At 40.4% G+C, this 22,429-nt stretch overlaps 1 protein-coding gene across 1 annotated transcript; it reads right to left on the bottom strand.

Annotated features, from left to right (window-relative positions):
* Positions 1–288: 288 nt before the first annotated feature.
* Positions 289–20,893, bottom strand: mapk13 (mitogen-activated protein kinase 13). The gene is made up of 13 exons (XM_030055710.1): positions 20,880–20,893; positions 17,553–17,677; positions 14,014–14,143; positions 13,679–13,737; positions 12,373–12,478; positions 11,839–11,868; positions 8,409–8,456; positions 7,681–7,795; positions 7,002–7,073; positions 6,536–6,615; positions 5,198–5,276; positions 2,361–2,534; positions 289–1,510 (listed from the first exon to the last, which is right to left on the bottom strand). Exons 2-13 carry the CDS (start codon positions 17,663–17,665, stop codon positions 1,425–1,427), a joined length of 1,092 nt encoding a protein of 363 aa, XP_029911570.1. The 5' UTR covers positions 17,666–17,677; positions 20,880–20,893; the 3' UTR covers positions 289–1,424.
* Positions 20,894–22,429: the final 1,536 nt, after the last annotated feature.

Genomic DNA, 22,429 nt, shown 5'->3' with positions numbered 1-22,429 from the left:
ACAGCTCCAAGCAATAAATTGTACGCTTTTATTTTGATTGCTAATTCGCGTGACTTCCGGTGTTATGCTAGTCACAGCTGGCTACTTTGATTAGCGCACAAAGCCCGCCCCCCCTGACGTCACCAGTCCTTGATTTTCGCGCGCAAGCCTCAGAAAAGAGGGCTGCGAGCGGTTGCAGTTCTTTATAATGTAGGGCATAGATATAGAGCTACACGAGACTTGACGCATGTTAAAGGTAAAATGTTTATGCAGTAGATATATCAACATGAACATCACTGTCTGCACAATGCAAAAGTGGACGGAGCATTTCTCAGGTGTGACCATGTGGCCTCATCCGGATGCCTTGAAGCACATTGCTGACTCCATGTACACATGCACGCACACAAGCATAAGTTGAACTATTTATTTATGTTCACATAAATATGTGTACACACACTCACTCATTCACTCAGAGAAGGCAAAGGCAACAGACTAATATATTTTAAGGTATTATGCGGTCAAAATCTCTCCTGGGCAGCAACAAGTCTAATCCCAACCCTCATAAACAATAGATTTTGATAGAATTTCCCCTCCCACCCCCATTAATGGTGTCCATCCAACACTGCACATCATACATCAACCCCTGAAAGTACCCAGCCAGTCAAGTAGTAAGCAAATGCTAATACAGATTTAACATAGCCACACCAGTCTTGGGGTACAACATTGTGTACGAGAGTCAAATAATGCATTAGTGTTGATATGGTATGTAATCACAAAATGACATAAGCAAGAAATGGGAGTATAAGGATTCATTGCTCACAGCACTATACACAAACATTACTGGTAATCTTTACAGGGCCCTGAACCACTGAGAGCTGTGAGGGCTTCAATCATTTTCACTGTACTGAGAGAGAGTGCTGGTCACCGGCTGGTCTTCTAATAAAAGAAAAAAAATGTCTTTGCAGATGCAATTTTCACCATGACACAGAGCTAAATTCAATGACATAGTGTATTAGTTGGTTAAGGAGTGGCTGCATGCATGCATTCAACAAAAATCAAACTGTGTGGGATTGCACTACATAATGCAATGTGGCATTTCTTTGGACAGTTACCCAGCATCGTTTACTATTTATTGCAAAAATCCACTCCACTAAAGGTATCCTTTCATGGAAAAATACCATTATACAGTAAGGCTTACAGTAAATCCTGTGACATTTGGTCACAATAAATCTATGCAAGACACTAATAGGGAATGCAGGCAGATGACCGGCAGTCTACATTTAGGATATAATTGTTCAAGACCTGTTTTCGAACACTGATTCAAAATCTAAACATATCCAGTGTAAAAGAAAAAGTCTGAATCCGTGGGTAGAAAACGCAAGGGCACCATTGGCTGTATACTGTGTTGGTTTGGGGGCATCAGTAGTTACACGGTGTCTGACGGATCACTGAGACATAGTGAGAGTGTTTTTCCTCTTCGAGTCTCGTCGCGGGAACGGCACAAAGCTTTTCACCTCCTTGAAACATAACCCTGTGGGCAAAAAATATCGTTTCTGAATTAGCAACACATCCATCACTGCAGTTATAATTTTACCACAATATCATTAGAGGTGCTTTGTGGAGTATTTTATCATCAATAATTTGTTTCCACGCTACTATCATGTTACAACTCAAGATTCATAGCCATAATGAGGCATCGCATCCGAGCAGCGACAGTCTGTGCTGCAGACCCGGTTGGAACAGCTGGACAGATTAACAGCTGTGCATCTTCACTGGCTGCATGCAATATAAAGCTCATACGATGCATTCAATACAACTGGGAACTTTCCACATCAGAGCATTTAAAGAAGAGGCTGAGGGGGGGAACTGTACTGACACCTGAAAGAAGGCTGCCTTTTTTTAAGATGCTTTCTGGGAAACAAAAGCTAAGCAAATACATGAATAAATAAATACATAAACAAATAAATGGGTGTCAGGGACAGGAGCAATGGGATTTATGAGAAATGATTTTGAAAAACACCAGCATTAGCAAAACCACTGGAGTGAGATAGAGGCTACCCACTGTCTCTAGCATGGTCTCTTCTGTAAGCTGTTGCACTTAGGTATAACAATTAATTGATAATTGACAATGATTTGTTTATCTTTATTGCTACCTTGGCTTCGACCCCATTGGAAAAGAAGCTCTACTCTCAACTGGGCTTTTCCTTGTTAAATAAAAGTGAAATACATTTTTAAAAAATCACCCAAATTGTTCATAATATATTTTTACATTTAGAATCTTTTTCCAATTAATTTTCTTCTGCAACAACCTAATTTCCCTTCAGGGATCATTAGTTTAATCTAATCCTCTTCATTGTTGCTGATTTTCATTTTTCACTTACGCTTCCACTCATCCAGACTCAGTGTGTCATTGTCGTGGCTGTCGTCGTACGGCTCGGGCTCCCGGGTGTCCTCTGGGTCCCTCAAGCTGTCAAAGTACGGGTGCTCCAGAGCCAGTTCAGCTGTGGGCCTCACGTCTCCATCCAGAACCAGCATCTTCTCCAGCACGTCGATAGCTGCAACACAGTGGCGGTAGAAAACAATGTGACGAGTCAAAAAACACCTCATCATGTTATGTGTGTGGATGTACAATAACATTTACAATTTCACATTAGCTACTGAACAGCCAGGCTTCTCCAACCTTTTTAAGACTGACAGTCTGAAAGTCTGTATAAAAATATAAATGGGAGACATTTTCCTCTTTAAAATCCATGTTGTTGGCACATTGGCACAGTGGCTTATCATCAGTGGCAGCTCACATTTTCACCTGTCTTTCACCCAGCTGTAGTTTCATCTAGTCTGATCAAACTCTGTACAGGTAAAACTAAAATAAGACAAACCAGGATTCAACAAAATCATGGCTCCCTGAGTCTGCAAAACTTTTATAATGACCTGCTGCTGGAAATCACTTTGACCACTGACATAATTAGACAGCAATGGATTATTCATGAGGTAGAGGACAAAAAATGCTTTTTTATAAAAAATAAAACATGTGATCCAGTTTTACATCTAGAAGTACTACTTGAGTTGTATTACACACTCAGTGGCACTTTATCAGGTCCGCCTGTCCAGTCTGATGCAGTTCAGGTCAACAGCTCTGCCATAAATTCTACCTTTTAACAAAGTTTATCATGTTCAGTTTATGCTGACATTGTAGAGAATATGTAAATTTAATTCTATGTTTATTATTGAGGTTGTAGTTTGCAGAGGTCTTGTACTGGACTACATTATATCGAGAGGTGTTTCTATTTTTTTGTCCTTCCTATTTATATACATGAGGGGGGCAGAATATTGGAAACATCTCTCAATAAAATGCAGTCCAGTCCAACAGCAGCACTAACTATGAGCTCAATGCCAAACATAGAAGTGAATGAACACCTCTGTTACTGTGACAACAAGAAAAGCTGAGCATTATAGGTAGCAGGAAAGGAAACATCATGGCACAACATTTATATTGGACTATATTAGATTGTACAGGTGGACCTGATAAATTGGCCACTGAGTGTATATCTAAGTAAATTCAATTTGTAGATGGTGGTCTCAGTCAATATTAAGAGATTGTTTCATGCAAATTCTCCACAGTGCCCCATTTTATCTCCCTGCAAGAGATAATATAATAGTATTAAATCACTAGTGGGGCAAAGGTGTGTTTTCCAAGTTGCAAGTCTGTGTAGCCCATAAAAGGTCAACAGTTATAACATTATCTCCAGCTAGTTAAACTACACCAGGATACTCCATACTCCATGCATGCTCTGCTTATAGATCCTCATGCATGTGCCTGAAAACCATGTGGTTAGTGTTTTTACTACTGTACTGGGTATCACCTTCACTCATTAGCATTGGCCAAAAACTCTGTTGGTAATCTTTAAAATACAAACAGCAGCAAACAAGTCTTATGGCTACAGTGGCCAAACGTGTTACTATTTTTTCCATCATCTGCACTAGCCACTAAGAAAATGAAATTTAAACCTAAGATAACAGAGTTCTTCAAACTGTCAAAAAGTCATACAATTCAAAACCAAATTTTCCTTAGATTTTCAGCAATCTGAGAAACCCAGAAGCTTTCATGGCAAACTGTTGTGTGAGTCGTGAAATGAGCTTATGGATGTAAAGGATAGTGGATCTGTGCAGGTAAGGTGAAGAGGCAAAGGTGACGTCTTGCAGGATGATTCTGGAGGGTTGGAATGTTTGTCCTGTTTACTACGATTTCCCCCACATTTTACACTGCAACCAACCATTTTGCAAGTCATGCACGGGTATGTGAGATTTCACAACTCAAAATGAAAATCCTTTGATTTTTAAATATGAAAACTGCGTGACAATTGGCTGTGTAAAGCAAATGTTTCCCTGGGAACTATTTTCTGACGGAGGCCTGATGTCATCAAAACACAACAGTGCTGCTAATGTGGAGGACTTTATGACAGTGAAGGAATACTGGTGTGAAGAAAGATTGAAGTCTCTGAAAGTTCATTTTCATATTGTAGTGGAATGAATGGAAACCGTTGGTTGGATAAAAGGGAGGAAAAAATATATCCAAGTTCTAAGATGTGACTGTTTGCTTCAGGAAAAGATTAGCGGAGACATTTATTATAGCTTATACATGTTGTAGGTATTAAGTTAAACATATAAAATCACAAGTATGATCTGCTGCCGTGGTTGTTGAGTGAGGAGGTTTGTTTATTATGACCAGGAAGCTAAGACAAAAAAAAAAAAAAAATCCATACAAAGGATTTGTGGTTGAAATGTAGCAGTGATGCAGCTGAAAACAATGAAAAAGAAGTGAAGAAGTGAAGAAGCAAAAACAGAAACAACAACTTTGTGTTGTTTGTGGGCCACTAAGGTAAACATGTTGGGTTTAAGAACAGCATGCAGTACACGGTGACGCATCACCTCCCCACCCCTTCAACCACCATTTGTGGTTTTCAAAGTTAACGGTTTACAATGTCACCGCCCCCTCTGCACAGAACTGGACTGACTGCTGTCAGAGTGACATGAGATTTTCTGTTGATGACGTTTGAGTGTCTGTAGGTGGCGCTCTGTCTGTTAGGAGAAAGTGGCTCATGCAAAACTGAAGGATTCTTCAATTTATTCTAAAGAAACAGGAAACATGACATGCCTCACTTCCTGTACACAGAAGGAAAACTATGGTGCCCAGCAAAGCTCCCCTGAATGAACTCACCCTGAGCGCTGGCTGTGGGGAACAGCGACGAGAAGTCCTTTCTTGGAAAGCGAGGGAGGGACTTGATGTAACTCCTGGCCTGTTGTCAGAAACAAAAGGAAAACAAATCATGCAGTCATTAAACTAACTCTGACAGGATTATAGTGCAAGTCAACAGATCACATCTATCCAAAAATCAAAGAGCTGCCATTTTTGCAGGCATAGCTAGAGTTTAATCTATTGCTGTAAACATGTACTACAGTTTCATTCAATTTGATTTGATTCTGCACTGCAAATTCCTCCTGCTAAACTCCATTCATTTAGTGTTTTTCAAGACGATACTACAAAATATAACCATGGTTGGTTGCAGTGTATAACCATGATGATAGTGAGATAATTACTTTCAAAGTCAGACAAATTCAGAACAGCGTTAACTGGAAATACAAAAGGCAAACAAGAATAAAATCATCAGAATGATAGAATAAACATCTCTAAATCTGGTATCCTTTCGCTCTGAATGGCCGCCTGAAAGTCTCCGACACTCTGACTCCCAAGGCACAAAATATCTACACTAGGTCTATGGAGCAACATTCAGGACAAATGAAAATAAATATATCAATAAATGATTTGTGAAATGTTATTATGACTACATGTATGTACTGTTAAATAAATAATTCAATATATGAATAGATAATGACTATATACACCATTACATATATGCTAAAATATAAGTTAAAATATATACCATTTATTTTTTAATTATTTATCTATTTATTCTTTTATTGAAAGATGTCATCACATTAGCAGACATAATGGAAACAGCAGGTTCTTTCTTCAAATTTTACAAGCAACTTGACTGATGACTGATGATCCCGTACTTGCAACCCTGGAGGAATTTCTCCAGTGGAGTAGGCTGCATTATTTCCTGCCCTCAACGCCCCTGTTTTGACATGCCTGCCACCTCATGTGAGCGCTATGCCTTATGGGCCTGAAAATTTCATCAAGACAGTATTGGTAAATAATCACAATAGTTTTTACTCCAAATTGGTGGAGTAGATAGTGGCAGTGCTACGGCAGAAAGTAGTTCCACCATCTTAATAGCCAGGGGGCTGAAAAGAGCGTCTACTTCATTGACTTTGGAGAACTACACTCCCAGTGAAGCTCCCATTCTTGCGGCAGGGAAGGATTTACTTGGTGGATGTAGCAAATTCCACAATATTTGGATCTTAACTATCAAGGTTCAGTTCAGTACAAAACTGTCTCTTGGCAGCATCACCCTGAGAAATATTGGCATCCTTATTTAAATTTGAAATCCCATGTCAGTTGACCCCTTGTTTCATGATGTTTGTTTTGTCCTACCTCTGGACTGTCCAGCTTCTTTATGAATTCTGATCCAGGTACTCCAGTCACTTTCATGATCTGACTCAGCTGGTCCATGTCTGATTGTGCAGGACTTAAGTCAAGGATATTGAAACTGAAGGGCGTCCTAGAGGCTCAGTTGGCTAAGGTGCCTGTCCGGTACCTGCAACATCCTGGGTCGCATTCTGGTCCAGGACCTTTGTCGCAAGCCTCCCACCCCCAAGCCTCTCTTCTGTGCCTCTCTAGTGTTATTTGTCCTTTGAAGGAAAAATGCCTCAAATAATCCAAAACAGCTATTTAAACTTCATATATGGTCATAAGATACATTGTTTTCAGACTACTGACATGCTTTGTGGATCACGCCATAGCTGTGCACTTAAACCTTTATCGTTTTTCGTTTAGGTTGCGCTGTCTTGGCCTCAAAAGTTAGAACTTCAGCAAATGGACAAGGAAGATGAAAGGATACAGTCTTTCCCTTTGAAAAGGGTTTTTCCATTGATCATTTCTGCCATGATACACCCCACAGACCAGATATCCACTAGAATAAACACCAAAAAAAAACATCAATGAGAAACCAAGCAGAAGACACATCAATCAAACTGTGCTGCAGTTGCTCAGGGAAAAAGGAATGAAGAAGGCACCGTTTATATGCCAAAGAAAGCAGCTTATTCCTGATAATCTGATCCTGTGAAGGGTGTAAACTTGCTAGCATTGTTTTCTGTGCTAAATTCCGTTCTGCAGATTGCAGGCTTTGTTTACAACATGAAATGCCATTATCTTCTGAGGAAACATTATAAATCCTAGGAAAATCAATTGCATGGCACTGACAGCTCAGTCATTGACTCTCAGCTCCGGAATGCTGTTGTCAGGCCAATTGGTGTCAACTTTTCACAGATTAAGTTTTGATGTCAGACTGACACCCATGACATTTTGAAATTCTATAATGTATTTCAAATGAGTTTCATGCACCATACATTGATGGAAATTGCCCCCAAAAAACAGAAAGGCACCATTTAAATTGGCAAAACTGGAGACAGGGCATTTTCACATGACAAAAGCAAACAGCTGAAGCACTGCCAAGCCAGTTCAGCTGAGGCAACAGCGAGGACGGCCATGAGAATATGCAACAGCTATGATTGTCTTGCCAGTCTGGGTGTAGTGCATCCAGTTCAGAATGACCTCAGGCGCCCGGTACCAACGGGTCACCACGTAGCCTGTCATCTCTGCGTCAGTGCTGCGAGCCAGCCCGAAGTCCAGGATCTGCATCAAAAACAAAGGTCTGATCAAAATCCGGGACATAAACACTGGCTGGATTTCACACCTGTCATGTGAATACGAGTGGACGTTTTGCGCACGTATGTAGAGCCATCTGTAGCCTTGTTAATGTAAATATGATGCATTTTGGCATATCGTGTGTACTGCTGTAAATTCACATATTCGCTTTGTTGAGCTTTCCTGGATCCCTCTCAGCGCTGTAATGCTGCATAGAGACTATTTAATACTGCATACATGTTGCTATTTTTATATCATTATTATTATCACTGCAATGATGATGATGATGTTATTATTATATCATACACATTTCTATTTGTATAACACTTATTTTATATTTTGCAGTCCATGTTTTAGCCAGCAAAACAGAACATCTGTAAGAACTGTATGTCAGTCCATATGTTTGTAATCCAAAGTCTTTCACATACAAGTGTAGAAGATTTTACTTTAATTTCTAATTTTGTATTTATTTTTTTCATATACTATTTTGTTCCAATATTGTTTTCTTTTTTTCCCTGCTGAATTCTACTACCTTTGCTGCTAAAACTACCCACCACAATCATTAAGGTTTCATCTTAATTTTGGCCCTGTGATCACAAACCTTCAGCTCGCAGTCTTGGTTCACAGCCAGGTTTCCAGGTTTAAGGTCCTGCGAAAGAAAAGGAGCTGAGTGATGGTCACATAGTGCAGCACACTGTGGTGAGCAGGAAATTCCTCTATTTGCATGATGTGGTATCAAAACTGAGGCTAAACGTTTCAGGGCTTGTGCTCAAAGTATTTTGCATGCGGCAAATCAAACATAAGCCCACACTGGGAGTGCAGCACTTCTGCATGCTGTCATTCATAAAATACTACCGGCTGCTAGGAAGTGATGATAACACCTTTACTGCTGCAGACACTGTTACTACTTGCTACTAATTACTACTACTCATGGTGCACACACACACATACACATACACACAACTGTAAGGCGCAGGCAATATCCGTTGTGAAGACTAGTGATTTATGTTCATGATTAAATCTGCACATTGGCAACATCAAAATGGCAACATGACGTGACTGTCTGAAAAATTTGGAAGTCTGTTTAGTCATGTTTACCAAATGGGCCTGTCTGTGACATTTAATACCAAAGCATATCAAATGAATGAGATCAAACATTTGTGAGTCCAGCTCAGTCCAGACGCAGTGCTGCCTCACTGCTGTCGCTTTGATTTGTCACTTTCTCAAGTCAAGTACTGTCTCTGTCTGACAGCAGAGCTTTATGTAGGCAAACGGAGGATCTATGGTGATTTATTTAGTGAGGATGGGACACTTTGCTCTGTTGCAGGCCCGTGTTGAGATTTAGGCTGACATGACAGATGTATGCATAAAAAGCCTGACTAATGCCTCTTTAATAATGTCATGCAATGCCCAAATTTATTCAACCAATATGGGCTGCTGACGGTGGAGACTGAAAATATTTAAATTGAAGGTGTATATCTTAAGTTGAAAATTTGCATGCCAAAAATTCCCCAAATAACATATTTTTCAGTGTTTTCCCCATTTTATTCTTGTCAGGGTTGAAAAGCCTCTGAAACAACATTTAGACCATGAGACTTGAAACCAGGGATATTACAACTAATGCAACTACTGCTAACGTATCCATGCACACTCAGATACAGTGGAAACCCATTAAATGTCACATTAGATTCAGTATAAGTTAAGATCTACCCAGAGACAAATGCAGTATTAATAATTACCTCTCCCCATTCTGTCTGTCTGTTTGTTTGCTAGCAAGATATTTTAAAATGTTATGAACAGATTTGCATGAAACTTGGTGGAAAGGAAGTTCTGATCGATTATCTGTATTGGGTTCCAACACTGACATAATTCACTCATTGGATATCAAACTGACATTACCAATCCACATGCTGATCCAGATTCCATAGTCTCATGTTTTTATGAATGAATAATATATAATAATGCAATTTTAAACCCATATCCAAAATGATGTAGCACATAATTAGTAATTAAAAAGTTCTGCAAAGATATTCAGTAGTCCCCATATTTTATTATTTATTTGATATTTTATTATTTTTAAGGGCTTTTTAGATGGGTGAAGAAAATTGCATCTGGCTCCATGCTGCCATTCTGTCATACTCACCATGTCCCATGTGAAGGGATAAACTACAGGGCTGACCTGTGAGCATGTGCGTTGTAACCATTAACACAACTGCAGCACTTCAGCACAAAAGCTGCAGACACTGTTACTACAGTAACAGTATGCGTGCTAAAAACTGTCTAAAACGTGTTGACAAACATACAGTTTGCCCACTAGCAAAGTAAGCCCTGCAGCCGGCTGTGGGCTGTGGGCAGAATGCCTGTGGAACAGGAGTGGGAGATCAACAGTTTAGTTGTGCTATGAGACCTGTGCTGGCTTCCAAGTCTGACTTTGGTTCATTTCACCACTTGATGGCAGAACTAGACATATCAGAGCACACCTCGTTTCCACTCACCGGTCAACTGAGTGAGCACCTTCCATGTCACGCTGTTCAGGACAGGTCAACTTTTTAAGAGGAGGCAGGCGGAGTGGGCTTGTCCTTGTAAAAAGTTCCACTTGTGCTCAAACTGTGCACACGTCTGCTCACCTGCATCGCTCAGGCCGCACTGCTCCTAAACTCGCCTCTCATTGAAAATTAAAGCCATGCAATTTTCATCACCCATGTAAAAAGCCGTTGCGCTGGACCATTAGTCTGCAACTGACTGAGCCAGTAACAGCTGTGTAAGAACTGCTGTGTGGTTTACTACAGCCTCATGTAACATTACAGGTAATACCAACAACAATAATAATAATGACAATAATAATGATAATCAAGAAAAAAGCAATACAAAGGCTAAGCCACAGTGGCCTGGGCTTGAATTTGACCCAGACCCTTTGCTGCATGTCATCAACTCTTTCTAATCTGTCTGTCCTGTCCCCCTCCAATGTGACTGTCTAATAAAGCAGAAAAATATATATATAAAAAAATACATAAATGAATATAGAAAAAATTGCTCTGGTCTCTACAATGTATTAGGGCCATTGTAGGGAGAGAAAAAAATTACAGAACTGGCAGAGGGGAGTAATCTTCTGAGAAAAAAACTATATGAGATTAAAGTCATAAATTTACAATAAAAAAATAGATTGTCTTTCATTTTTTTCCCTTTTTTTTAGCCAAGGAACCAAGAACCAAGAACCGGATTCAGCAAAGTGAAGTGATGCAAAAAAAAAAAAAAAAGTCAAAGATAAACTATTTTTTGACTTTATAATATCTCAATTTCAGTTTAATTTCCTCAAAAATCTGTTTTTTTCCTCATAAATTTACCACTCTAAAGATTTTTTTTCTGCTTTATTTGACAGACACAGTAGAGGCAAGGGAGCGAGAGGGGATGACATGCAGCAAAGTGGCTCAGAACCAGATCTGAACCCCAGACAGCGTGGCCAGGACCCAGCCTTCACAAGTGGCAGGACCTCCACCGGGCTCCACATTCATAATATTTCAGAATATTATCCACCTGCTCCACAATTTTTTTCCCTACAGTGCCACTAAAACACTGTCGGTAGGTATCAGCACGGGCAGATATCAAAATTCACATACCAGAATCAGATCAGAACTGAAAAACATTGGTACAACTCTACAAGGAAGAGCAGATTAACTCAACCATGCTTCCTCCGACATGCACACAGAGCCAGCTGTCTGGCGCGGCTGGCACAGGGTGTGTCCTAACAGCTCTAGACATGCAGGCAGACACCAGAGAAGACTCTACTCATCGTACCTGTTCGGGCAGCATAAGTAATGACTCAATAGCAGTGATGGATTTAATCAACATTCTCATGCTTCTCTGTAACACAGTTATAAAAGGTCAAGCCTCCTGTCGATAAAAGCATTGTCTCTTGTGCTCCACAGTGCCCTGGAGAGGAGGATCTACTGAAGACAAATGTACCCAAAGATGTGGCTATTTTTTACACCTGAGTTCTAATATCGGCTCATGGCAAACCGACTCCCACTTACCCTGTGGATGATGCCAGCCTTGTGAATGTACTGAGGACAAGGAAAAAACACAGCAGTTAACAGGAACAATTGCATACATAATCAGCGGTGAGTGGAGTTTGAGGAGAAAATGCTTTCACGGTGACACTTTAAAGGTATCACAGATGTAAATTTCAAGTATGGGTGAACAGTGACCTCCAGTAGGTGACCATCACCATCAGCATGAACAAACATCAATTATATTTTCATAAAAGCATTCATTTATACTTTCATCTTCACATATCCCACATCACATTGAGACTGCTGATGTTAGTGTTAAAAGGTGGTCACACTGAGTTTAGCTGCCATCCCGCTACTCAATTTCTGCCGTCACATTAGAAAAATACATGCACAATGTATTATGCATTATTTTAATATGCATTTAAGTGCATTTTTCATCAGTGGTATGATCATCCCACCACGCTCTAATTATAGCTTATGGTTTTCCTGTTATAAATAGAGAGCTTTATTTAACGTTTAATGTTTCTGACAGCCTGTCCAGCTTCACTGGCTCACCCGCAGCCCACAGAGCATCTGGTAGACGAGAAACTGGACTCTGTCTTCTGAGAGGCAGCCTCGCACCTTCGACAGGTCAGTAAACATGTAAGGCATCACCAGGTAGCTGGGGACAAAGAGACAGAGAGAGAAGGGGAAAGGTATGAAGATGGAGAGTGAGATCATCACTTCAGATGTGAGGTGGGCGATTGCTACCCTAAACTTTACTCACTCCAAAGCAGCAACACCGCAAACGCTTGTCTTTGCCCCCGTAAGCGCTGCCGCTGTTATTTTGCACACCCTCTTAATGCTGTAATCCATGCCTTTTCATATTTGCATGCAGACATTTCTAGGCAGCTTAGTGCTCAAACCGGTGGCTGCGTATGTTTACACAACTCTCATGTTTATATAACTCTCAAAATATTCCATTTTTCTGTGCTGCATCCACTTAACCTCCTCAACCCTGTTGGTCCCATCAGTGGGTTCGTCATTGCTGCGTGGCCCATCTTTGTTCAAAGCCACAGACCTTTATTTTTAATTCCAGTGGAGAACCCACGGTTTCCAAAGATACCCAACAGGCCCTGGCGAGTTACAGGGAAATGTGTATTCAATGATGCACAAGACAACTAGATCTTTTCTTTCTGGTGTAATGCTGCAGCCTTAAAACAGCGGTGTCAGGGGTTTCAAAATGTCACTCTGTTGCTTCAGTGAAGTGTTGCTAGCAGCAGACACAGAATATGTATGTGACACTGTAAAATATGGGAAAAAATATCTAATGGGTTAATATTTTGCAGCTGAATAACAACTGTTGTACGAGGAAGTTTAGCAGATTTTTTCTCTGATGCCATTGTTTAATATGTAGGCCAACAAAGAGCCATAGTCAAGAGCTGGCAAACTGCTCTTCTGGGACATATTCATCTTTTTCAGGGTGAAATCCATGTTATAAAATGCATGTATTAACAGCAAAATCATATTTGGATCAGATTTTTTATTGTGTCACTGTTCAGAATGATGCATCCTGATAGCAGCTTAATAATGACTGTCAACTAGAGCATATCTCTCCACAGCTGGAGATGATGCTTCACAATAAACACAACATGAGATGACAATAGGTCTGTAACTATAAGAAAGTGGGAAGCGAGAAGACCACTCGGCTGAATAGTTTGTTTGCACCGATCTGTGGAATGGCAAAATAATCAGCACCTATTCCCAATGGTCCTGCAGTCCTGTGTGTATTTCTGCAGGTAAAAGCCTTGTCTGCACATCATAAGAGGCGCTTTCTGACTCTGCCTGAAGGCTTTTTTTAATCATGGCAATAATTACTCACAAGTCCTGGAAGTCGTCGAGACTTGAGGCTGGCGTAAACACATCAAGAAGTCCTATCACCTAGTGGGAATGAAAGAGGACGATGACGAATATCAGCATGATGAATAGAGCACAGAGAGCTGAGCCATGGGAACAGACGTGTGGTACTGTTCATTCATTCATTCATCTAGCATTTCCAGTACATTATCACCCCTGAAATGTACAATTGTGTCAGTGTAAATCCACTGATGTGCAAGCTCTGATGAAGGAAAGCAGTGCACAGAGTCAGTCTAAAGACCGACAGTGCTGAGATGTGCAGGAGAAACCTACGCAGCGCGGTGGGTCTCAACTACTCACATTTTCATGCTTCATGTGTTTGAGCAGTCGGAGCTCCCGGTAGGCCCTCTTGGCAAAGATCTCCGACTGGAACGGCCTGTGGAGCTTCTTGATGGCTACTTTCTCTTTAGTCTTCTCATTTATTGATGAACTGTGAAAAACAACAGAATAACTAGTACACATACACCAGTGTTACAATTATGACAATATGTTGTTTTCATTTCAGCTCAGGAAAAATAAATCCCAGAAGTGTGAGACCCATCATGATAGAAGAAGTCTCAAATTGACAAGATATTAATATAACGAACAGATTGGTTGACAGACAAGCACGTCAGCATCATCTGAGACGGTAGTTCCCAAAGTAGGGTTGGGACCAGGGTTTGGTCCACCTGCCACAGTGTCTGGTGGGCGGACTCCCAAATTTTAAACAGCCAGTCAGATTTTTTACCAGATACATTTTTAGGTTTTTTTTTTTTTTTTTTTTTTTTTTTTGTTAATTACATTTACAACAGGCATTTTTGTGCCCAATGGGCAGGTTGTGGTCCTTAAATGCTTGTGAAGGGCATCTGAACAATAAATCTGACTTTGATCCAGAATCACTGATCTGATATTTCAACATATTATTGGCCTTTTTTAAAAAGATTTTTTTGCTACTTGTCAAGAATTTTAAGCTAATTTATCATTTGGTCATTTATTTTATTTTATTTTATTTTATTTTATTTTATTTCTTTGTTTGCTTATTTATGGCTAATCTTTTACAAACGTTCCCCCATGTTTCTGAAAGAAATTCATGAATTTGCACCAGTTTCAAAGGCTTAATTACTTCCAGTTTAATTTTCTTTCCCCATGACAAACGTGTTTAACTGCCCCTTATCTGAGACATAAACTAGGTGAAGAACATCATATCATTGTGTTCTGTTCTCTTCCCCTCTCATCTTTTCACTGCCTTTCATTACATAATCTTCTCTACTTAGGGTGTTTCTACTTTCTTTTATTGTTTGCCATTTTAGTGGCTTCAGTGGGCCTTTTCAAGCCGGGTCTGTGTCGCCACATAACTTTTTATGCCCTGCTGGGCTTTAAAAAAATCTACCCGCTGATGCAAATATTTACATGCATATATTTGGCATGTGGCGGGTGCTAATTTGTCACTCTGGTTGGGACACTCAGGGGTCCTTATGGCGGTTACAGATTATTCCCAGCAAAATAAAGAATTGTTCAATTTTGCACGTGGATTTTATGTGAACATACACCAGTTTTAAGTGAGGATGCAACAGCGTAGATTTGCGTTCTTTGTCAAAAAGTGGTATAGGAGTTGATACGGACAATTCGGGCAAGGAATAATTGATTAAATGGTCATTGGGATGTGAAATCTGGTGATAAGAGACTTGTTTCAAAAACCTAAGAGACTGTAAAACCAAAGAATCAACACAAACATCAGTGATAAAATTTCAGTGATCTGAATGATGCAAGTTGGAGACCTGCTCAGTGGGAAGTCTGCACTCTGTGCGAACCATGTAGTTTCAGGTTTACCATTTAAACTTAGAGCAGTGGGAGAAAGATGAAGAATGTCTACTTTGATCAGAGGTTTCAGTCCCACCACAAGTCTTCTCTCTACCTCCAGCTGTCCAAGTCTGTATGAAACCGCATCTAGCAACAAAGACCTGCTCAGACAGGAGGCGCGCATCATGCAGGCTTGTGCAGTTTCATGTGTGTCTGTATGTAAATGCTTGGCACTGCAGCATCATGTTGTGGTGATCAGGGCAACAAGCTGTAGGAGGAAAGGCTGTCAGGCTATTTGAAGCCGCATCCACCAACACAGATTGCACACGCTACTGGTGCTCATTGTTCCAGCTGCTGTCGATCCACCCGAGCAGGCTCCGCTCACTTTTACATGCAGTTGGATCCAGATCTGCAGCTGAATGTGCATCTCACACATTTACTGCTCCCTATGCTTTCACCTCTCTCCATGAGGGTTTGAGACAAAGGCAGGAAATGTAGCAAAATGACTTTTCTGCTACTGAGGATCATTCGATGGAGATGGCAGCCATGTTTAAAGTCAAATACTTAATGCTTTAAAACATAACTCCTACACTGGAAATGTGTGGGGAAACCACTTGGGTCTACTTGGTCAACCTCCAAACTCCACCATAAAGGACTTTTCACCAATTTCATTTTTGGAAAAAACTGTTTTTTTCCCTCCTCACGGGGTTTCTTAATTTTTGACCTGGCATACCCAAACAGGCTCAACTGGAAAAATAATATGGCAGCAATACAAGCTGGAGAAATGAAGACTGGTTGTGGAAAAACATTAGCACGACAATAACATGCTAATAACGGAACACAACTATAATTAATGTCATTAGTAACACCTGGGTTTACCTGCTGTTTCATGTCAAAATGGCTAATGTGGAAAAGCTCTACTGGCTCATTACAAACTAAATATTATACTAAAGGAACATAGTTAAGTGCCAGTGATGGCAGGGATTAATTAGGACTTTATGAACTTTAATGTATTTCTACTGTTTTTCAATGTGATTCACTCTATTTCAATGTGCCCAACTCAATTAATAAAACTCTTCTGACAAGAATCTCTTTCTGACAGGCAGGTGGTTACCAGCATTTGACAACAGGCCATATTATTCACCCAACTCTAGTTGAGTCAGAACTGTGAACCACGATACAATTACAACCCAAATTAAGTTTAATTTAGTCCATGGAAAACTTCACAAGAATTTGCAATTTGCATATTGCTCCTTTTTGGAACATTCCTGAGAAAAATGTTTTTCATGCCATTCAGTTATCACTTTACAAAGAGCGCAAACCTCCTTAAAACATCTGAACTCACAATTAATTTCATATTTAGTAGCTAGATAGCTAGAATAGCTGGTCACATCAACTTGGCTTGCATGAAAAATTTACTGTGATGTTTAAATTACAGACCACTAACCCTCTACCACATGAGAATACACTTTCACCAGAAGAGATGTGTAGATTGACAATAATTAGTGCTCTAAATTCATCAATCCATAATTCCTCATTCAAACTGATGTAAATTACAAGGTTATTGTTTTGTTATTTATATTTGTTTGTGGAAAAAAATGTTTTTCAAGAAGTACAACTGATTATTGTTATTAGGTGCTGTTTGTATAGGCCTACATATGTCAAAAACACCACGCATGTCAATGCACAGTGTATTACTGTACCATGTATGTGAATGGGGTAGAAATTTGAAAACACTACTGATATGTATTTACATCTCCTCATACCGACCAACTGTACACGTGTAGATCTGTTTATATCATCACGTCATGTATAGTGCAAAGCGTCGTATTGCACATGTTATATTGTACACATGGTTACAAGATGACAGATTAGTAATGCATGTGTTCGTCATGTAACATGCAACATAAAGCTAGTAGTTGGATGTGTTTGCATGATGTCATCAGTGTTGACAGTAAGGCCCAGTGTGTGCAGACGATGTGCGGAGTGATGTGACGGCTGCGGTGTAAGCGCTGCTCTCCCACCGACAACAGCACGCCTCAGGACGGCGGCTCACTCACCACACCGAGCCGTACGCTCCCGTCCCGATCTGCTTGAGTCGTGTGTATTTCTCCGGGACTTCCCACACCGTGCTGTTGATTTCCTCGCGGGAGAAAGGTGCCTGAGCTTCCATGTTGGAGATTTACTGCGGAGAAGAAGAGAGAGAGGGGAGAAAAAAAAAAAACTCGTAGAAGGCGAGGCGAGAAAGTTGCTCTCCGCCCCCTCTCCGCTGGACGGCCGATAGCAGTCACCTGCTTCCAAGGTACAGCTCTACACCCCGGAGCTTCAAGCCGCACACCAGCAAAACACACACCACTTCCGGTGAGGACTTTCAAATTACGTGCGAAATTAACTTCCGGCAACAACTTTCAAAATATAAGTGTTAAGCACGAATGTGGTGCTATAGTTTGTATGTGGTGCCGTAGTTTGATGCAAAGTGCAAAAGTAAAATAAATAAATAAATAAATGTGTGTGTGTGTGTGTGTGTGTGTGTGTGTGTGGATAGATACATATAGATATAGATATAGATAAATGATATAGAGCTACAAAGTGGAGCAGTTTGGATTCAATAATTACTCACCAAGCTTTTCATTTTCACATATATTTATGGAAGAATCCATGGCAAATGAAAATACAACAGAGCTTTTTCACAGCAGCAGTTTTGACATATAATAGCAGGGAAACCCAGGTGTTGCTGGTGATATTAATTAAGGCTCTGCTCCATTTAGGTCTATTACTACAATCTAAATGAATGTCATTACACCTGTGTTCATCCTGCTCTTTCATGTTAAAATGGCTGCTGTGATAAATGTCTATTGCCTCCGCCCCAGAGATCTTTTACATTGTATTATATTCATGATTTGGAAGAATGTCTTTAGAAATATAATATTTTGAGACTCAGTGCCTAAATAATGTAACTTGAAATTTGTCTGTTAATCTGCACCAGTGCAAGTCAGCCTTTTATTTTGCAGGCAAAATCGCCCAGTTTCCTGTCTTGCTATGACTTCCTGTGGCTGGCTTGACACAGCTCCATAATACTGTATCATCCTGTCAACACTGTGAGCCTGTTATAGTTACTCTGTTAGACTGTATGGTGCGTAGTGTGCAGAAAATCAGTTTAGAAAAAGTGCCACCGTTCACTGGGGGAAATAACCAAATGATTCAATAACTGCAGAAACTGTGAGCTTCCCAGAGTCAAAAACCAGAGGAGCAGCTTGCTTAAACATGTCAATATGACTCAATCTGCTCTCACCCACACATAGTAGGTGGTACTTGTCATGAATAATTACTGCACATTGCCAATTGTTTATGAATCATGACAGCCCACAGCAGGATGTCCACTTTCTCAGACAGCATGTAACCTGGTGGCTGGGCATGGGCATGAGACTTTCAAGTTTTTATATGACTAGATCTAAGCTGATTAACATATTCACAACCCATTTAGAAAACCCTCATTATACTGCTATGACTCCATTCAAAGCCACATGTTTCTCTGGTAGCCAGGGTTCCACTGTCAATATTTGTGAAGAGCAACAGCTTTCCGAAAGCTAGAAAAGCCAGATCATCAAGACTGCAATCTGTGATGTCATCAGATAAATAACCTGAAGCTCCTCCATTGGCAGTCAATAAGGATTTGAAAATACAGTGAGCATTTTCCCACCAAAATGAGTATGATTTCACTGTGGTGCCGCCAGTTCTCAAAAATACCCGTCATACCAACATTACCATATCCAACATTACACTGTACAAAGGTCTACAGGAAATCCTATGTGACCCAAATTGAGCTGTGTTCAGTGCCAGGGCTCTGAAAGCACTGTGAGTTTGTTGTGTAAACAAAAAGAAAGAATAAAATGCATGAACACATAAAAAAGTACATGAATGAGCAAATTAGAAATAGGTACCTTTTGAGTAGCAAGGCAGAGCTGCAGCTGAGCAATAGGCCTTTTTAACAGCAGCCATTTTGACCTGAAATAGCAGGGTAAAAACAAGGGTCACAACTACAGTACAGGCCAAAAGTTTGGACACACCTTCTCATTGAATGCGTTTTCTTTATTTTCATGACTATTTACATTGTAGATTCTCACTGAAGGCATCAAAACTATGAATGAACACATGTGGAGTTATGTATTTAACAAAAAAGGTGAAATAACTGAAAACATGTTTTATATTCTAGTTTCTTCAAAATAGCCACCCTTTGCTCTGATTACTGCTTTGCACACTCTTGGCATTCTCTGGATGAGCTTCAAGAGGTAGTCACCTGAAATGGTTTTCCAGCAGTCTTGAAGGAGTTCCCAGAGGTGTTTAGCACTTGTTGGCCCCTTTGCCTTCACTCTGCGGTCCAGCTCACCCCAAACCATCTGGATTGGGTTCAGGTCCGGTGACTGTGGAGGCCAGGTCATCTGCCGCAGCACTCCATCACTCTCCTTCTTGGTCAAATAGCCCTTACACAGCCTGGAGGTGTGTTTGGGCTCATTGTCCTGTTGAAAAATAAATGATGGTCCAACTAAACGCAAACCAGATGGGATGGCATGTCGCTGCAGGATGCTGTGGTAGCCATGCTGGTTCAGTGTGCCTTCAATTTTGAATAAATCCCCAACAGTGTCACCAGCAAAACACCCCCACACCATCACACCTCCTCCTCCATGCGTCACAGTGGGAACCAGGCATGTGGAATCCATCCGTTCACCTTTTCTGCGTCTCACAAAGACACGGCGGTTGGAACCAAAGATCTCAAATTTGGACTCATCAGACCAAAGCACAGATTTCCACTGGTCTAATGTCCATTCCTTGTGTTTCTTGGCCCAAACAAATCTCTTCTGCTTGTTGCCTCTCCTTAGCAGTGGTTTCCTAGCAGCTATTTGACCATGAAGGCCTGATTCGCGCAGTCTCCTCTTAACAGTTGTTCTAGAGATGGGTCTGCTGCTAGAACTCTGTGTGGCATTTATCTGGTCTCTGATCTGAGCTGCTGTTAACTTGCGATTTCTGAGGCTGGTGACTCGGATGAACTTGTCCTCAGAAGCAGAGGTGACTCTTGGTCTTCCTTTCCTGGGTCGGTCCTCATGTGTGCCAGTTTCGTTGTAGCGCTTGATGGTTTTTGCGACTCCACTTGGGGACCCATTTAAAGTTTTTGCAATTTTCCGGACTGACTGACCTTCATTTCTTAAAGTAATGATGGCCACTCGTTTTTCTTTAGTTAGCTGATTGGTTCTTGCCATAATATGAATTTTAACAGTTGTCCAATAGGGCTGTTGGCTGTGTAGTAACCTGACTTCTGCACAACACAACTGATGGTCCCAACCCCATTGATAAAGCAAGAAATTCCACTAATTAACCCTGATAAGGCACACCTGTGAAGTGAAAACCATGTCAGGTGACTACCTCTTGAAGCTCATGGAGCTTAACTAGACAGTACAACATATCTACACAGCCCTCAAGCAAATGTGACACACTTTACTGACTTCTTTCTATAGCAAACAACTATAATCACCATTTTATTGTTTCATTCAAGCTCCATTCAAGTTCTGTGGTCCTGGTCTTGTTCATGCTGGCTCACTGGAAAGACTCCGCTACATGTAAATGAAATGGAACCTCAAGTAAAGTCATAACACCTGTGTTTACCCTGCTATTTCAAGTCAAAATGGCAGCAGTGAAAAGGTCTCTTGCACACTGATGGACCCTTATCCAAATGGGTCTTTATCCATCCAAGTAATTCACCATTAGCGACTCGACTCATAGCTGTTAAAAAATGAAAATAATAGCCCTGTTTGTGAAGAAAAGGACCACAAACATCTGCCTTGGCAAGGGAAAGAATTCTCCAGGGTTTGAGGCTTGGCTGGCACCAGTGCACCAGTACCACCTCATATCCATATTATCAGATTAACCTAGGTAAAAAAAAAAAAAAAAAAAAAAAAAAAAGGGGTTAAATTGGCATATACATCAATGACAAAAATCAAAACTGTACTGCAAATGCAAAAAGCACTGCAATCATTATGGCTGAAGGAGAGAAGGAATGCACCTCCACAATATAATAGGTACTTAGCTGACAGAGAAGTTTTTAACCACTGGTGATTAGGATGGTAGTGGAGGGCAAAATTGCTTTCTGCTTTATTCGATAGTGACAGAGAGAGAGAGAGAGAGAGAGACTGGAGAGTCAAGGGAGAGAGAGGAGGTGACATGTCCCGGGACACTGTGACAAGGACTAAGCCTTGATATGTGGTACACACTTTACCAGGTGAGAATAGATTTTCACCAGAATAGATGTGTCGGCTGACAAGATTAATCACTGACCTAAATTCATCCTACACATCGTAGCGGGTAGCGTCAAACTAATATAAATTCCAGAGTTACAGTTTTGTTGTTCATATTTATTTGTGAAAAAATGCTTTTCAAGAAGTATAAATGAATTATTGTTATTGGATGCTGTTTGTATTTGGATGATCACAGATTAATTCATAGTTTACCCACCTTTTCATGTAATACCGCATCACAGCTGATGATAATAATGGATGGTGATCAAAGAGTAAGTTATGCATGTGTATGTGCGTATGTATGTATTTGACACTATGCAACAGTGTCTGCAATACATAGAAAAGATAAATACAAGTGCAACAAACCTGCATGGAACTGATAAGGGGTTAAACACAAGGCTTCAGTTCATGAAATACCCCAGAGCGCAATATCAGGTTGACCTCCATATGCTTGCTGTTCAAAATGGGCTCCCTCTCCTTTAAAGTAATATTTAAAATAATAATTGACTGATTAGCTGAAACCAACGATCTTCGAAGGACAATTTAGTGCCTGGCGCAAGCGTAATTTAATAGTCTATTTTTTATTTTTTTTTTCAAATCTAAAATGAAGGAAATGAACCAAACGTGTCGTTCACCTTGTCATTCACATT

The sequence above is a fragment of the Myripristis murdjan genome, chromosome 7 (genome assembly GCF_902150065.1).
Source record: "Myripristis murdjan chromosome 7, fMyrMur1.1, whole genome shotgun sequence".
NCBI lineage: Eukaryota > Metazoa > Chordata > Actinopteri > Holocentriformes > Holocentridae > Myripristis > Myripristis murdjan.
Note: the sequence above shows the minus strand (reverse complement) of the source record. Positions and strands in the feature narration are given on the sequence as shown.